The 14,245-nt window shown below is 36.7% G+C and overlaps 1 protein-coding gene across 2 annotated transcripts in view; it reads left to right on the plus strand.

Moving 5' to 3' along the window:
• Positions 1–14,245, plus strand: part of UBE2H (ubiquitin conjugating enzyme E2 H) — a 107,475-nt gene that overhangs the window by 57,785 nt on the left and 35,445 nt on the right. For both annotated transcript variants that reach the window (XM_059074471.2, XM_067042170.1), the window contains exons 2-3: positions 7,453–7,529; positions 8,112–8,186. In XM_059074471.2, coding sequence (XP_058930454.1) covers positions 7,453–7,529; positions 8,112–8,186 — 152 coding nt within the window. The remainder of the gene's footprint in view (positions 1–7,452; positions 7,530–8,111; positions 8,187–14,245) is intronic.

Raw genomic sequence — 14,245 nt, forward strand, 5'->3', positions numbered from 1 at the left:
AAGATGGCATCATTGTTTTTCCATATTTCCCTTTGCTTTTCTCTCTCTGTCTCACTTCTTCTGCAAGTGGGTCATCTCTGACTCTCTCACTTTGTAAATCTGCTGTATAAAACATTTTGTTGGGGTCAAATGGGGCTTAGATTTCTTACATGTCTTTCTGATACACTTCTTTTTTCTAAAACCTATTTGAAAAAATTATTTTCCATAACTTATGACTCTTAATTTTTCTTTTGAGTTTTTTACTTTATTATTTGGGAATCTGGTAGCAGAATAATGCATTTAGGAAAGAGCTAAGTTATAATGATTTTCCCATTTAACATTTACTTAGATCTTGCCAGTGTTTACTTTGGTTTCTGACATGGAAGCTTTAAATGAAAGCATAAACTTGAGAAGAGGAAAAAAAAAAAAAAAGCCCCAAAGCTCCAAAGGCTAGTATGATTTACAGTCTGCTAGGTGGTAATGAACATGCTTGCTGTTTAACTTAATTTTTGCACTATCTTTGTAAAATTTAAGAAATACGTGCATGCTACTTTTTACCCCTTAGTCTTTTTTGGCTCCGGAAGCACAGGCTCAGCGGCCATGGCTTGCAGGCCCAGGCGCTCCGCGGCATGTGGGATCTTCCCGGACCGGGGCACGAACCCGTATCCCCTGCATCGGCAGGCGGATTCTCAACCACTGCGCCACCAGGGAAGCCCTACCCCTTAATCTTAAGTGTTCAGTATATCATAGTAAGTTTTCAAATTGTTTGCTTTACTTACTTCTGGACAATATACATACTTATTTTGAAGAGGCTATTTTTAAATAAGTGATAACTCCCTCACTCTGAAGTTGTTTGGTTTAGTTGTAAACCTGCAAACATACAGCTAAAAATTATGTATTTTATTTATTGGAGAATGTCTTGCTTAGAATTATTTACCCTTTTTTAAAAAAAGAAAAATTCCATGAACTTTGGTTATCTGATTTTTGCACCCTACCATAGATACATTTGAAGGCATGATAGCCCAGTGACGGCTCTCAAATGCAGCTAAAGAAGGAAGAGAAACTAGGAAGAACCTGCCAATCCCTTCAGCTTAACAGTATGGGAAATTTCTACTTCAGAAAATAAGTATATCCCTTACGGTTCCTAAGGGCATCATTGTATTTTGTAGTACTGTATAGCAACTATTATTCATAATGATGACTTAACATCAAGAAAGGCTTAAGGATATAGAAGGAAACTTAATTTTTTTAGATATTGTTAAAAAAAGTGTTGCTTAAGTAAATTTTAGTCACATGGAAATTAATTTAGTCAGAGTTTGTATATTTATTTTACGTTAAAAAAATTGAATTCCTGGTTGTGTCTGATGCTGAGCCAGGTGGGTACCTTTGTAGATAGATCATTTCATCTTCAACAATTCTGTTAGTGAGGTAGTATCCCCTCCCCAAAGTAAAGAAGCCCCCCCCCCTTTTTTTTAGAGATTAAGAAACAAACTCCAAGTTAAGCAGTTTACAAGGTGACTCCTTTTAAATCGCGAGTTTCCCAAGCTGCTTACAGTATATTACCTCTTGGTTCGTCCATTTATACTTCAGATTTAGCGTGTTCAGCACTGAACTTAGCATCTTTGTTCCACTTTGCCCTTAATAGTATCACCATATCTCTCTGACAAGCCTAAATCTATCCTTAGATCTCAGACTGGCAGCTTCAGTCTATGCCTGTCTTACAGCTTCATTCATGTGTTCATTTTATACGTATTGATTGGGTGCCTACTGTGTGCCAGGTACTCTTCTAGGCACTAGGAAATGGCAGTGAACAAAATAGACAGTCCTGTTGGCGCGCTCTAGAGCACAGGCTCAGTAATTGTGGTGCATGGGCTTAGTTGCATGCAGCATGTGGGATCTTCCCGGACAGGGCTCAAACCTGCGTGCCCTACATTGGCAGGTGGATTCTTAACCACTGTGCCACTGGGGAAGTCCCTCATAAGCTCTTAAGAGAGCTGCAGTAGCTAAGTTCTTCTAAATTGTCATGTTAGTTAAATGCTGAAGTTCTGATAACTGACTACATTAATTTTTCAGAACTTTTATTACGGAAAATTTCAAACTAGATAGAACGATATAATGAAGCCCCCATGTACCCGTCACTCAGATTCAGTAATTGTTGACTCAGGGCCAATGTCCTATCTTCTATACCTCTCTCTCCTAACTCTTCCCACACTGGGTTATTTTGAAGTAAATTCTGGACATACATTTTAATTAGTAAATAATTTATATCTCTAAAGGAGAAGGATTCTTTATAAACATAACCCCCACAGTATTATTTTTGTGATATTTTGTACATTACTGGATTAGTAGACATACCATATTTTTATCAAGAAAACTAAGTAGTGAAGGTTGCCCAATTTCTTCAACTTTCGTAATGTGATTAATCTCAAGGAGAGTTGGAAGTGGACTGGTGTGAACATGTGGATAGAAAGCCCACACAAATTGCTTTTACCTTCTGCACAGAAACAGCCCGTTCTTTGTCTTAATCCCTTACTGCCATGGGCACAGCTCAGGGAGGCCACCTTCCTTTATCTTACAAACTCACTATCAGCAAATTTAGGAAACAATGCTGTCTGAATCCTTGACCTGTTAATAGGCTTAGTCCTTGGCTCCCTTTCTGGAAAATCCCAGAAGTATATAAAAATCATTTCTAAAATCCCGACAGACACGTTTTGCCAAGAATGTCAGTTATCTCTTGACGGTTTGGCATTAACCTTTAAATATTACATTGTGTAATCATAATGCCATTCAGTGAAAATAAGTTGGTGGGTGGCTGGCATTTTAAAAGTGAAATGAACTTGGGTTCCTGAGAATGTTAATCATTATTCTACTGAAAATGCTGACATTCCTTAATAGTGAAATGCTAAGTAAGTAAAAAGCAGTATTTTACAAATAACTTAGAGGTGAGTAAAATGTGATTTTTATGGGTTTATTTAACATTTTTACCAGAATGGTATCTGAAGGATATTTCATATTTTCAAGCTTTGAAAGTGAGAAAGTAATGAAGGAACCTTCTAGTGAGTTCCCACCAGGCTACTAGCCTGACCAGCACATCTCAGAAATAGATCATTGTAACCTGTCATTGTAACCTGCCTTCTCATTTGCCTTCCTTGCCCTTGACTTTGCAGCAGGGAGCAGAAAGAAACTCATGGCTTCTACCATAAATATACATGGTAACAGTAGTCAAGTAATTTTATATTTTTGTGGGTAAGTCATTCATTCATGGTGATGGAATGGCTTATTTTTAATGCAGTGTTTTTCTTTCAACGAAAATTCTTTTTTTCCATCTGATTTAGTGTCTGTACCACTCCAAGGCAGCATAAATTTAGTACCACTTCTTCATTTTACCAACTTGGTAGAAGTTTTTAAAGGTTTCATTCAGTTTACTTTTAGCTTTTCATATGAAATGGACTATAAGAACTCTTTAATTTACAGTATAATGTGTAATTAAAGACAGACCCAGTGTATCTGGAATGTGGGTTATACCAGGGATCATGGGAAAGAGGAGGTTTGGAGCATTAATTTCTTTTTGTGTTTGTTTTGTTTTTTTTTTGTTTTTTTGCGGTACGCGGGCCTCTCACTGGTGTGGCCTCCCTCTATCGTCGCGGAGCACAGGCGCCGGACGCGCAGGCTCAGCGGCCATGGCTCACGCGCCCAGCCGCTCTGCGGCATGTGGGATCTTCCCGGACCGGGGCACGAACCCGTGTCCCCTGCAGCGGCAGGCAGACTCTCAACCACTGCGCCACCAGGGAAGCCCTGGAGCATTAATTTCTAATCTCATTTTCACATGACCTTTTCGAAAGGAGAATCTTCTTTGAAAAGTGGGTAACAGCGTGGACTAAATCCCAAACAGATCACAAAATGGAAGAAACCCAGACTTAACTGCATCTACATAAAAGATAGAAAAGATAACTTCAATTTTCTAGAGGGGACATTCATGTGGATAACATAATTTTAAATGATTAATTAAGAGTAATTGCTGTAGATCAGTGTCATTCATAGCAAGTTAGGTCTGAGTGATAGGAAATGCTGCTTTTACAGATTCTTATATTGTAAAATTAGTTTGACTTCTTTTGTTAAACTCATTTAATCCTCTACCTTACTCCATTATTATCCTTGCAGATTTATTTAATGTCTGAGATATCTTTATATGTGGTACTACAGTGTATTCATTTTGACTACTTCTGGATACCCCAAGTTAAGCAGAAACATACATTAGAGGAGCTCTGGGTGGGGAGAAGACACTAGTAAACACTAATACACACTAGTAGCAGCCTGTTGCATAAATGGCTTATAATTCTTTTTCCTATTGATAAATACTTAAATTATTTTCATTTAAAAAATTTAAATAAAAAATATCTGTACCTGTATCAGATAGTCTTTTTTTTTTTTTTTTTGTAGTATGCGGGCCTCTCCTGTTGCGGAGCACAGACTCCGGACACACAGGCCCAGTGGCCATGGCTCACGGGCCCAGCCGCTCCGCGGCATGTGGGATCCTCCCGGACCGGGGCACGAACCCGTGTCCCCTGCATCGGCAGGCGGACTCTCAACCACTGCACCACCAGGGAAGCCCCAGATAGTCTTATATTTAGTAAACTTCTTTTTTTTTTTTTTTTTTTTTTTTTTTTTTTGTGGTATGCGGGCCTCTCACTGTTGTGGCCTCTCCCGTTGCGGGGCACAGGCTCCGGATGCGCAGGCCCAGCGGCCATGGCTCACGGGCCCAGCCGCTCCGCGGCATGTGGGATCTTCCCGGACCGGGGCACGAACCCGTATCCCCTGCATTGGCAGGCGGATTCTCAACCACTGCGCCACCAGGGAAGCCCCAGTAAACTTCTTTTATTAAATAGTAACATATGTACAAAAAGTACACAAATCATTTTTGTAGCTCATTGATAAATGGAACTGTAAATAAAAGTGTAATCAGCACTCTAGAAGTCCCTCTCAAACCCCTTTCCAATGACCAGGCCCCACTAGAGGGTGACTACTATCCTAATTTCTAACACCTTGATTCATTTAGCTTGTTTGAAATGTGTGTAGATGGAATCATTGTATGTGCTCTTTGGTATCTGCTTTCTCTCACTTACTGTATAATCTTTGAGACTCATCCATTTACATGTACAGTTAATTTTTTATTGCTGTGTAATATACTGTTGGGTGACTGTACCGTAATTTATCCTTGTTACTGTTGATGAACTTTTGGGTTGTAACCTAATTTTTGGATATTACAAGTAGTGCTATACAAACATTCTTAAATGTGTTTTGGTGAACATGGCTATTCCTGTCTACTGGGAACAGTGCTGATGAGTGTGGGACATGCATGTGTGCAGCTTTACCGTGCCAACAGTTTTCCAAAGTGGTTGAAACCGTATCACACTCCCACCAGCAGTGTCTGTTTTTTTGTTTTTTTAAAAATAACTTCAAAGAAGTGAAATTTGAGTAAAAGAGTAAATTCATTTTAAGTTTTAGAGTATAGTGCTTAATTTGTCCTCAGGAATACCAGTTTATACTCCACTGAACACTGGGTTTTATCTAGCTCTTTCATCTTTATCAATTAATAGTGGAAAATATCTCACTTTTAAACTAATGAGTTGGACTTTTTATGGCTTAATTTCAGTTTTCTTTACTTGGCTCTTCTGGTCTTTTCTTTTTAGTTTGTCCTTTGTCCTAACTTTATTTTTTATAATATAGAAGTTTTAAATGAGTGTGTGTGTGCTTGCATCTGCTGATTTTTCCCTCTGTGGTTTCTGGCTTTGGTGTCATTCTTAAGAAAGCCTTTTTATCCCCAAGGGTTTTTTTGTTTGTTTTTTTGAGAACTTAATTATTTGTAATTAACTTTGTTTATTGTAACTAGATTTTACTTTTACTAACACAAGGGAGCTTTTTTGGTTGTTTTTGTTTTAAGACAATTTAAACGTGTACTTTAATTTATTATATTAGCATTAGCTTTGGAATATTTTGTAAGGAGGTGCCAGGAAGAATTTAGTACACCAAAGCATGCATGCATGTGTCATTTGACCATGAGAAATGAAGCCAGTTTTCCAATGTGGATACTATTTGAATCCTTTCAGTGTGCATGTTATTAAAATAGTTTTCAAAAAGAATGAGATCAAATAGACTGAATTATGTTATTATTTAATATCTCTAGTGGATACTGTTCATTGCTCTTGAGCAAGGACTTTGCCAAAAATACACCTGGCCTCTGTTCTGTGGCCTACAGGACAAAGGATTGGAGAGCCAAATACTTAATTTCAAGCCTCTAAAACTAACATTTTTCTCTATTTAAGAGATCACTTAAAATTTCTTTGGCTTTTTTTCTTTTGTATAATGGTACACGTAATTAAAATGTAATTTGCACTGGTGGTTGAGAAAGATGAGACCAGTGTGTCATATCTGATTGTTGTTGGTGGTTTTTTTAAGGTTACAGTGGGATTTGACAGCTCCCTAAAGCCCCCACCATCTAAAATTTTTCTCAGTAGAGTCATTATTGGGTTAGACCACAAAGCAGAGACAAAACAGATATTAAGCCAGTAGCCCTCTCTTCTGCTGATGTGGGTTGGTTTGGTTTCTATAATCGAATTTTAGTACCTTAAAGGGGTGGGTCTAGGGACAAGTAAATTTTTGAGGAAGGGAACACAGAAGTGTTAGTGTTCTGTGTTTCCAGCCCCGAGCACATAAAAACCTAGAGGCCAGTCTCAAGGGGATGGAAAAGAGGGAGGAAAAGAGTAGGTGTATAAATACTACAGATAAGATTTTTTAAAAAAAATTTTTTTTTTTGCTTGTCTTTTGCATTTGGCAATGCTACTTATAGCAAGGTTATATCACTAGTTATTTTGATTATTCTCTAAGCCAGGGAGAAAATTATAGGGACTTCCTTAGTAAATGTGTAATTTTAGGAGCACAGCATTTCCAGTTCAGGAGAATCGATGTTTTGCTGAGTGCTTGAATTTGACTAAAGGGAATGCTGGATTTATGTTAAAGGGTCATTGGGGATAGGATGAGGTGGGGACAGTACAGAGGGGAGAAAAATTAAGTGCCTATTTTTCATTTACTTATATATACAATGTGGTCTTACACATTTTATATACTTAACCCATTTAATCTTCACAGAGGTCTGTAAAGTGGTGTTTTCCTGATTTGCAGAGGAGAACAAAAGGCTCAGGGAGTGAGTTTACATTATTTTGTCTAGGCTCAAACTCAATATATGGCAGTTCTAGGATTTGAACACCAGCTTCTCTGAATCTAAAGCTCATTCATATTCTTTTCACAAGAGTGTATATTGCCTTTGAAATTACAAGAATTATTATTCATATTTTATATTTTATTGCTTTCATATAAAATGTTGGTAACACTTTAAATGGCATATCTTGGGGAAGCCATCTTTAGTTCTTCTGGGTAATATAAAGCCTGTGTAATTTCCTTTACTTTCCACCTTAGCATCGAGAGTAAGCATGAGGTTACAATCCTAGGAGGACTCAATGAATTTGTAGTGAAGTTTTATGGACCACAAGGAAGTAAGTATATGTGTTGGTATGTGTTTTTTATTACAATCTTTTACTCTATTCCTTAACAGACAGTGAGAATATCAAGGGAGATGGTGATATGTGTAGTTTTTGAAAAGTAAATTTAATTGAATTCTAGAAGCAGTGAGGAAATCTTGCTCTTATCATAATTACTTTATATGCTTTTCTCTTTTATCTCTGTGTGACAGTATTAAACATGAATTGTGAATTCTGGGTTTTGTGGAAATGTTTTTTGTTGTTGTTTTTGGGGGGTGAGGTGGGCATGGTATAGATTGAGACAGTAGGCTATTACTTATCCAATAACTGAACAGTGTTTGATACTTTAAAGAATCCGGTAAATTTGGGGGAGAAAATGAACCTTTGCTAACTCTAGATTTTTTAAAGAAAAGTATTATAATTGAACATAGAGTACCTACTAGTTATAGTAGTTAGTTATGAGTTCCCTGACTCTTGAAGGAATTAATTTGCAAGGTTCTCAAAACAGGTTAGGATTTAATGTTTAACTTACACTCAGATTTATCTTCTGATTTGGAGACACAATCCTCATGTTTAACTTTTTTGCTTTTATTTCAGCACCATATGAAGGTGGAGTATGGAAAGTTAGAGTGGATCTTCCTGATAAATACCCTTTCAAATCTCCATCTATAGGTATGTAACTACCCAGTTTCTCTCCTTAGAGAGTTTTGAAATGGAAAAAAAAAAAAATCCTACATTTTATGGGAGATCATTAATTCCAGAAATATTAACTTAACTGAATTTTTTCCTTTTTTGGCTTAGGTTAATTAGTAATTTTGGGGGGGTGTACCTCCATAGTGTGATAGAAGATGTTTAAATATACCCTTTGCATGCTTGTAATGACTATAACTCTAGATTTTTCTGTCTGTTAAGTGTCAGATTAAACAATTTTAAGACCCACTGTCCATTCAGGCTATTAGCAGTAAAATAATAAACATCTTAAATCTCATTTTAAATGCCAGATTGTTGGAATTAATATTTTACAGTGCCTATTCTAATTCTGCCATTTAAAAATCCTGTGTATACTACTTTACTTTTGTTCACTCCAACTCTGGGTACCCTTTTCCATTCTCTACATTCCCAATCTTTTTAGCCCTCTAAACAGCTAAAGAAAGTAGAGAAGAAACCTCAGTGGGGTTGTGTGAAGGGTATTTTTTTTCCTCACCTTCATCTCCTGCCCTAATTGGTGATATTAACCTATTACCCCTGTTAAGGCATTTAATGGCAATTTAGGTATTTTAGCATCAGATGCTATAGAGGTATATTTGATTGAAGATTGATAACCTTCAAATATTTTGAGACTGTAGAATGGTAGTAACTTAGCTAACTTAAGCCAGCTTTTAAAAATTTCATTCTGTAGATGATTTTAAGATGTTATAAAATATTGACCAATTTTAAGAAGGGAGAAGAAAATAAATTTGGAATATATTAGAGCATTCTCTGTCACACTGAGCTGCATGTTCAGAATTGTTAGTTTCAGATATCTTGCTACTGCTGTGGGCTTGTCTTCAGAGCTAATGCCAGAACTCTTGGAATTTAGACCCCCACCACCACCACCCCAGAAGGGATTTTTATTTTTTTTTATTTTTTATTTTTTAATTTTTTTAGGGTTTTTTAAAAGAGGTGGACCAAAGACATTCTGAGCTTTATGTTTTGATTCTAGGCCCCCACATTTCTGTCTTGGATAAATAATGCAGAAACGTTAGAATAGTCACAGGCTAATTCCCAGTCAGATGCAACGGCCTAGCCCCCTGACATCTAGCTACTTTATGTTTTAGAATTTTATGCTATAAAAATACTACAGAGCATCTATAATCCCTTCTTAGGCTGGGATTCTTAGTGCTCATTTTAAGAATAAACTGGTGATTTCCTCTTAAGGGCCCTGAAGTTGAGTTTTTAAACTCAGTAATTGAGAAGATACTTTATGGATAATTGAATTGGAAATCTCCCCATTGCTATAAAGGCCTCCAAGTTTTAGAGTTATCAGCTGGTGATATAGGAAGAGTGCTGTGAGGTGCTGAATCTTTGAGACAATCCCTGAGTGTATCTGACTTAATACCTTAGCATACTTGGGACACCAGCCCTTTCTCAGCTCCATTCCAGTGTGGTGGAATGTAGGTTTCAGTTTGGGAGGGCTTTTGTGTCACATTGTGGTTCCTTATCCCCCATTTGTCTTTTAACTTTAGGGTGTTTCTTTCTATATAGGCATTTAAAACTTTTGTGTAGTTGAGTGGTATGATCTTTAAACCTTTACAAACAGAATGTCCAAACCATGTAAATTCATTCAAATATATTTCATACATACCTATTTACTTAAAGACTAAAAATTGGCTTGCTAAATCTAATTTTGTTACCCTAGATTCCTAGTCAGAAAGGAAACAGTATAGCTTGTTGAAACTAACAATGAACCTATAGAAATGCAATTACATATCCTGTAGAAATATAGTTTTTTCTCAAGTCTTGTCTTAACATATATTTCCAGGTAATATAATTATTGCATCATAACTTTCAAAGTGTAAATGTCTAAACTTCAGATATTATTTATTACCTAATGACACAACAGAAGCCTCTGTACTTTCTTAAATTAATGATGTAACATGAAATTGGTTAGGAGAAATGACTAGGCTAATTTATCTTCTTTATAATTTTTCCTTTGCCTTTTTGTGCGCTTTTAGAACTTGGTAATACCTACCAATGTGTACCATATTCTCTTAGGGAAGTAGATCTAGTTGAAATATTTGTACAAGCTGCCCTTGTTTCCTCCAAAGGAAGATTGCATAAGAGAGTTTTACTCAGTTGTGTGGGGTGACCCATTTTCAGGTCGTCAACAATGTAATTACTGTTAGAATGTGCGTTAAACATTTTGAGAGGTAGTGGCTCATGTAGAATAGGCAAAGATTCCTTTTTGAATTGTATAGATAGTTGCAGAATTATACAGAATGTCAAGGAGATAAGATAAATCCAACTTCACTGCTCTTTTTAAACCCTGCCTCTATAGTATCTAGGCAGGCATACCCTTCTTTCTGAGCCAAATTTTGAGATGTGCAAATTTAGACTAAGTATTTTAATGTTTAGCTCTTGGAATTTTAAAATATATATGTATATATACTTTTTTGTTTAATATTACTATGTATTTTTTAATTGTATAAATGCTCCATATACATAGTAGGAATGTAAGAAGGTCCAGGTGAGCAAAAATAAAGAAAAATTAAAATGTCTTATAATCCTATCCCTCAATAGATATCATTATTTGCATAATGTGCGTAAAAATGTACTTTAAAACATTTTTCTATGCATATATAAGTGTATGTGCAATGTAATTGACAGGCTCATCTTTGGTATATACTCCAAGTACAGTTATAGAGAGTTTTCAGTAGTTACATGATTGCATGAGGTATAACTAAAAAAGTCCTTTTAGAAACAGTTTATGTCTTTAAGTAAGTTTTTTCCCCCCAAATAGCAATAAACTCCCTCAACTCCGCTTTGGAAAGAGAATGAATATAAACAGACTCCTGGGGAAGTTATGAGCTTACTCTTACAATGCCATCATTGTTCCAAACATCTTAAGCTCATCTTTTGGAACTTTACATTCTCTTTGAATATCATGAGTGATGGCAAATCTTGATGCTTTGAAGCTGGATATAAATTTTTGAAATGGCTAAAGGTCATTTAATTCTAGAGAATAAGAGGAATTGAAAAACAAAGTAACATCAGTTGAAGTCTAAAATGATATATGATTGTGAAAGTGACTTAAGTTTAAGGATTATGATTTTCTTTTAAACTGGCCCTATGGGCTCTTTCAAAAGGAAATTATAAAACTCCTTTAATCAATTGTAATGTCATTGAAATATTTGCATCGTTTTCCAGAGAGACTGCTTTGATGTAAATCATATTTGAATCTTTAAGTTCTGATTTATTTGAAAGTAAAGACTTTTATCTTTTTCATTCAGAAACATTCCTAGAATGCTAGCAGTGCTGCTGGGTGTGTCACTGTGTAGTTAGGAGAATGTGATAGGTCAGTGGACTGGTTCAGGAACGAGTGGGAAAGAATGGTTCTGGCCCTGGTTCTCCTTGACTGTGAGAATGATACTTATCAGAACTGTTGTTTCCTCTTCTAGAAAATGAGATAATGGAATTAAATGAGCTCTGCATGTTTGATATTGACCAATGTATTAAATACTCAGAATATATGATATATGGCATTCTACCCGATAGTTAGGAAGGCTGTGTAAGGCTTTCACTAGTTGGGAGGAAAAAATCAACACATATAAAATACTGCATTTGCTTTAGTGACAGCATTTCCTTGCTTTTTAGAAGTGTGAGTTAGCAGCTCAGTTGAGGAAGAAAGAGTATATGGAGGCGATAGGCTTTTATAAGAATTGTATTTCACGTATTGAGAATAGTCTTTACAGAGCTTCAGAGATGTGAAGGTGAACGTAAGGACTTTACAAATACTCTTTCAAAACCCAAGTAATGCCCAGCCCATGAAGATTATGTTATATGCAAAGGAGTTTCTGCAGACACTGCCATATTCCATACTTGTCCAGATTCACAGTTTTCAGTCGTTACACGTGTGCTCATCTACTAAGGAAGAGCTTTTATCCGTCAAAGATAAGACTTGCAGTTGCTGTGTGGGGAAATAAAAATGAGTGATCTCATATATACAGAGGTCACATGGAGCAATTTTTTATAAAAATTAAAAATAATCGATAAGCATAGGATACGAATGGTTTTGTGTCTAATCCAAAGAATGCAGATTAAAAACATGAGAGAATATATGACTTATCAAATTGGCAGGTTAAACATTGTTGGCAAAGGTAATATGATGTAGCCAACCTAACAGTATATATTGTTAAAATTTTGTATCCTTTGAGTGATTTTACTTAAAATAAGGAAATACCCAGAGGTGTACACTAAGATTAATATACAAGAGTATGTAAATTGCAGTGTTATTTTTAAAACTTTTAAGTTGGAAGCAACCTAAATCACCCAGTTGATAATAAAGTAGCTAAATTATGGTACATTTTAATGGACAAAAAGTTTCACAACCATTACTCATATTTTAACACCATCTTTAAAGGAACACATAGGAGGGAATTCCCTGGCCAACCAGTGGTTAGAACTTGGCACTGTCACTTCCAGGGACCTGGGTTCAATCCCTTGTCAGGGAACTAAGATTTTGTAAGTCGCACATGCAGCGCGGCCAAAAATAAATAAATGAATGAATGAATAAGTAAATAAATAAATAATGGAACACACAGGAAAATGTATAACATTATATAGTGTAACAATAATTTTTTCCATGCAAATTACAAGTATGAATGCCAAATATTGGCTATAGTTATCCATGGCTGTTAAGGGAATTAAAACTATTTTTCTGTAATTCCCAAATATTCTACAGTAAGTTCCCTTTTATTATAAAAGTAAATATTTAAAAACATATGGCAAGTGCATGTCTTTTGAATGTCCTGTCTACATCTTTGTCTGAGTCTATGCTTTTCCTGTCTTTTGTTCTAAAAAGCCACCAAGCAATCCTTGGCCAGAATTCTCACCTGGTAGCTTGCTAAGGGCCTGCTGGCCCCCATGTTTCCCACCACCCTCCTTTCTTTTTTACCTTCAGTTTTAATTATTTGTGCATGTAAGTGTACCTACTATTTCCTTTGTTTCTCTGCTTACAGTTTAGTTTACTCCATCTTGGAATAAACCTTTAAGTATAGCTATTCTCCACTCCTTTTCTTCCTTTCCATTTTCCCTTCCCTTGTTACCTTGAGCAATTCTCATCTGCTTCTTTTTTCAGTCTGACTCCTCCACTTGTGTTTCCCTTTGTTCCATTTTTCTCTTCATATGAACCAAGAAGGCTCCCGTTTACAGCCAATAATAACAGTAATACTTTTTTTTTAAAAACAGAAGGGGAGGGGAGAGTCTGTTCTCTTATTTTCAGCAGACAGAATTAAACCTCTTGTTTTTATTTATTTTTATTTTTTAAATTTTATTTATTTATTTTTTGGCTGCGTTGGGTCTTCATTGCTGCATGCAGGGGCTATTCTTCGTTGTGGTGCGTGGGCTTCTCATTGCAGTGGCTTCTCTTGTTGCGGAGCACGGGCTCTACGCGCGCAGGCTTCAGTATTTGTGGTTCACAGGCTCTAGAGTGCAGGCTCAGTAGTTGTGGCGCACAGGCTTAGTTGCTCCGTGGCATGTGGGATCTTCCCGGACCAGGGATCGAATCTGTGTCCCCTGCATTGACAGGTGGATCCTTAACCACTGCACCACCAGGGAAGTCCAATAACAGTAATACTTTGGATAAACCTCACGCAAGGGGGCAAAATTATGTCTTCTGATAAAATACAACATAAAATATTAGATTTAAGCCATGCAGCCTCCAAAGCAGCGGTCCCCAACCCTTTTGGCACCAGGGACTGGATCTGTGGAAGACAATTTTTCTGCCAGGAGGCTGGGGGGCTCGGATGGTTCAGGCAGTAATGCAAGCAATGGGGAGTGGCAGCTGAAGCTTCACTCACTCGCCCACTGCTCACCTCTTGCTCTATGGCCCAGTTCCTAACAGGCTGCTAGCAGTCCATGGTGGGGGTGTTGGGGAACCCTGCTCTAAAGGTCTTGAAAAAGTACCTTGAAAAGTTCCCTTCAAGATCTACAGTAAAAAAAAAAAAAAAGATCTACAGTAGTCTCCATCAGAT

This window comes from Kogia breviceps, chromosome 9, assembly GCF_026419965.1.
Source record: "Kogia breviceps isolate mKogBre1 chromosome 9, mKogBre1 haplotype 1, whole genome shotgun sequence".
Taxonomy (NCBI): Eukaryota; Metazoa; Chordata; class Mammalia; order Artiodactyla; family Physeteridae; genus Kogia; species Kogia breviceps.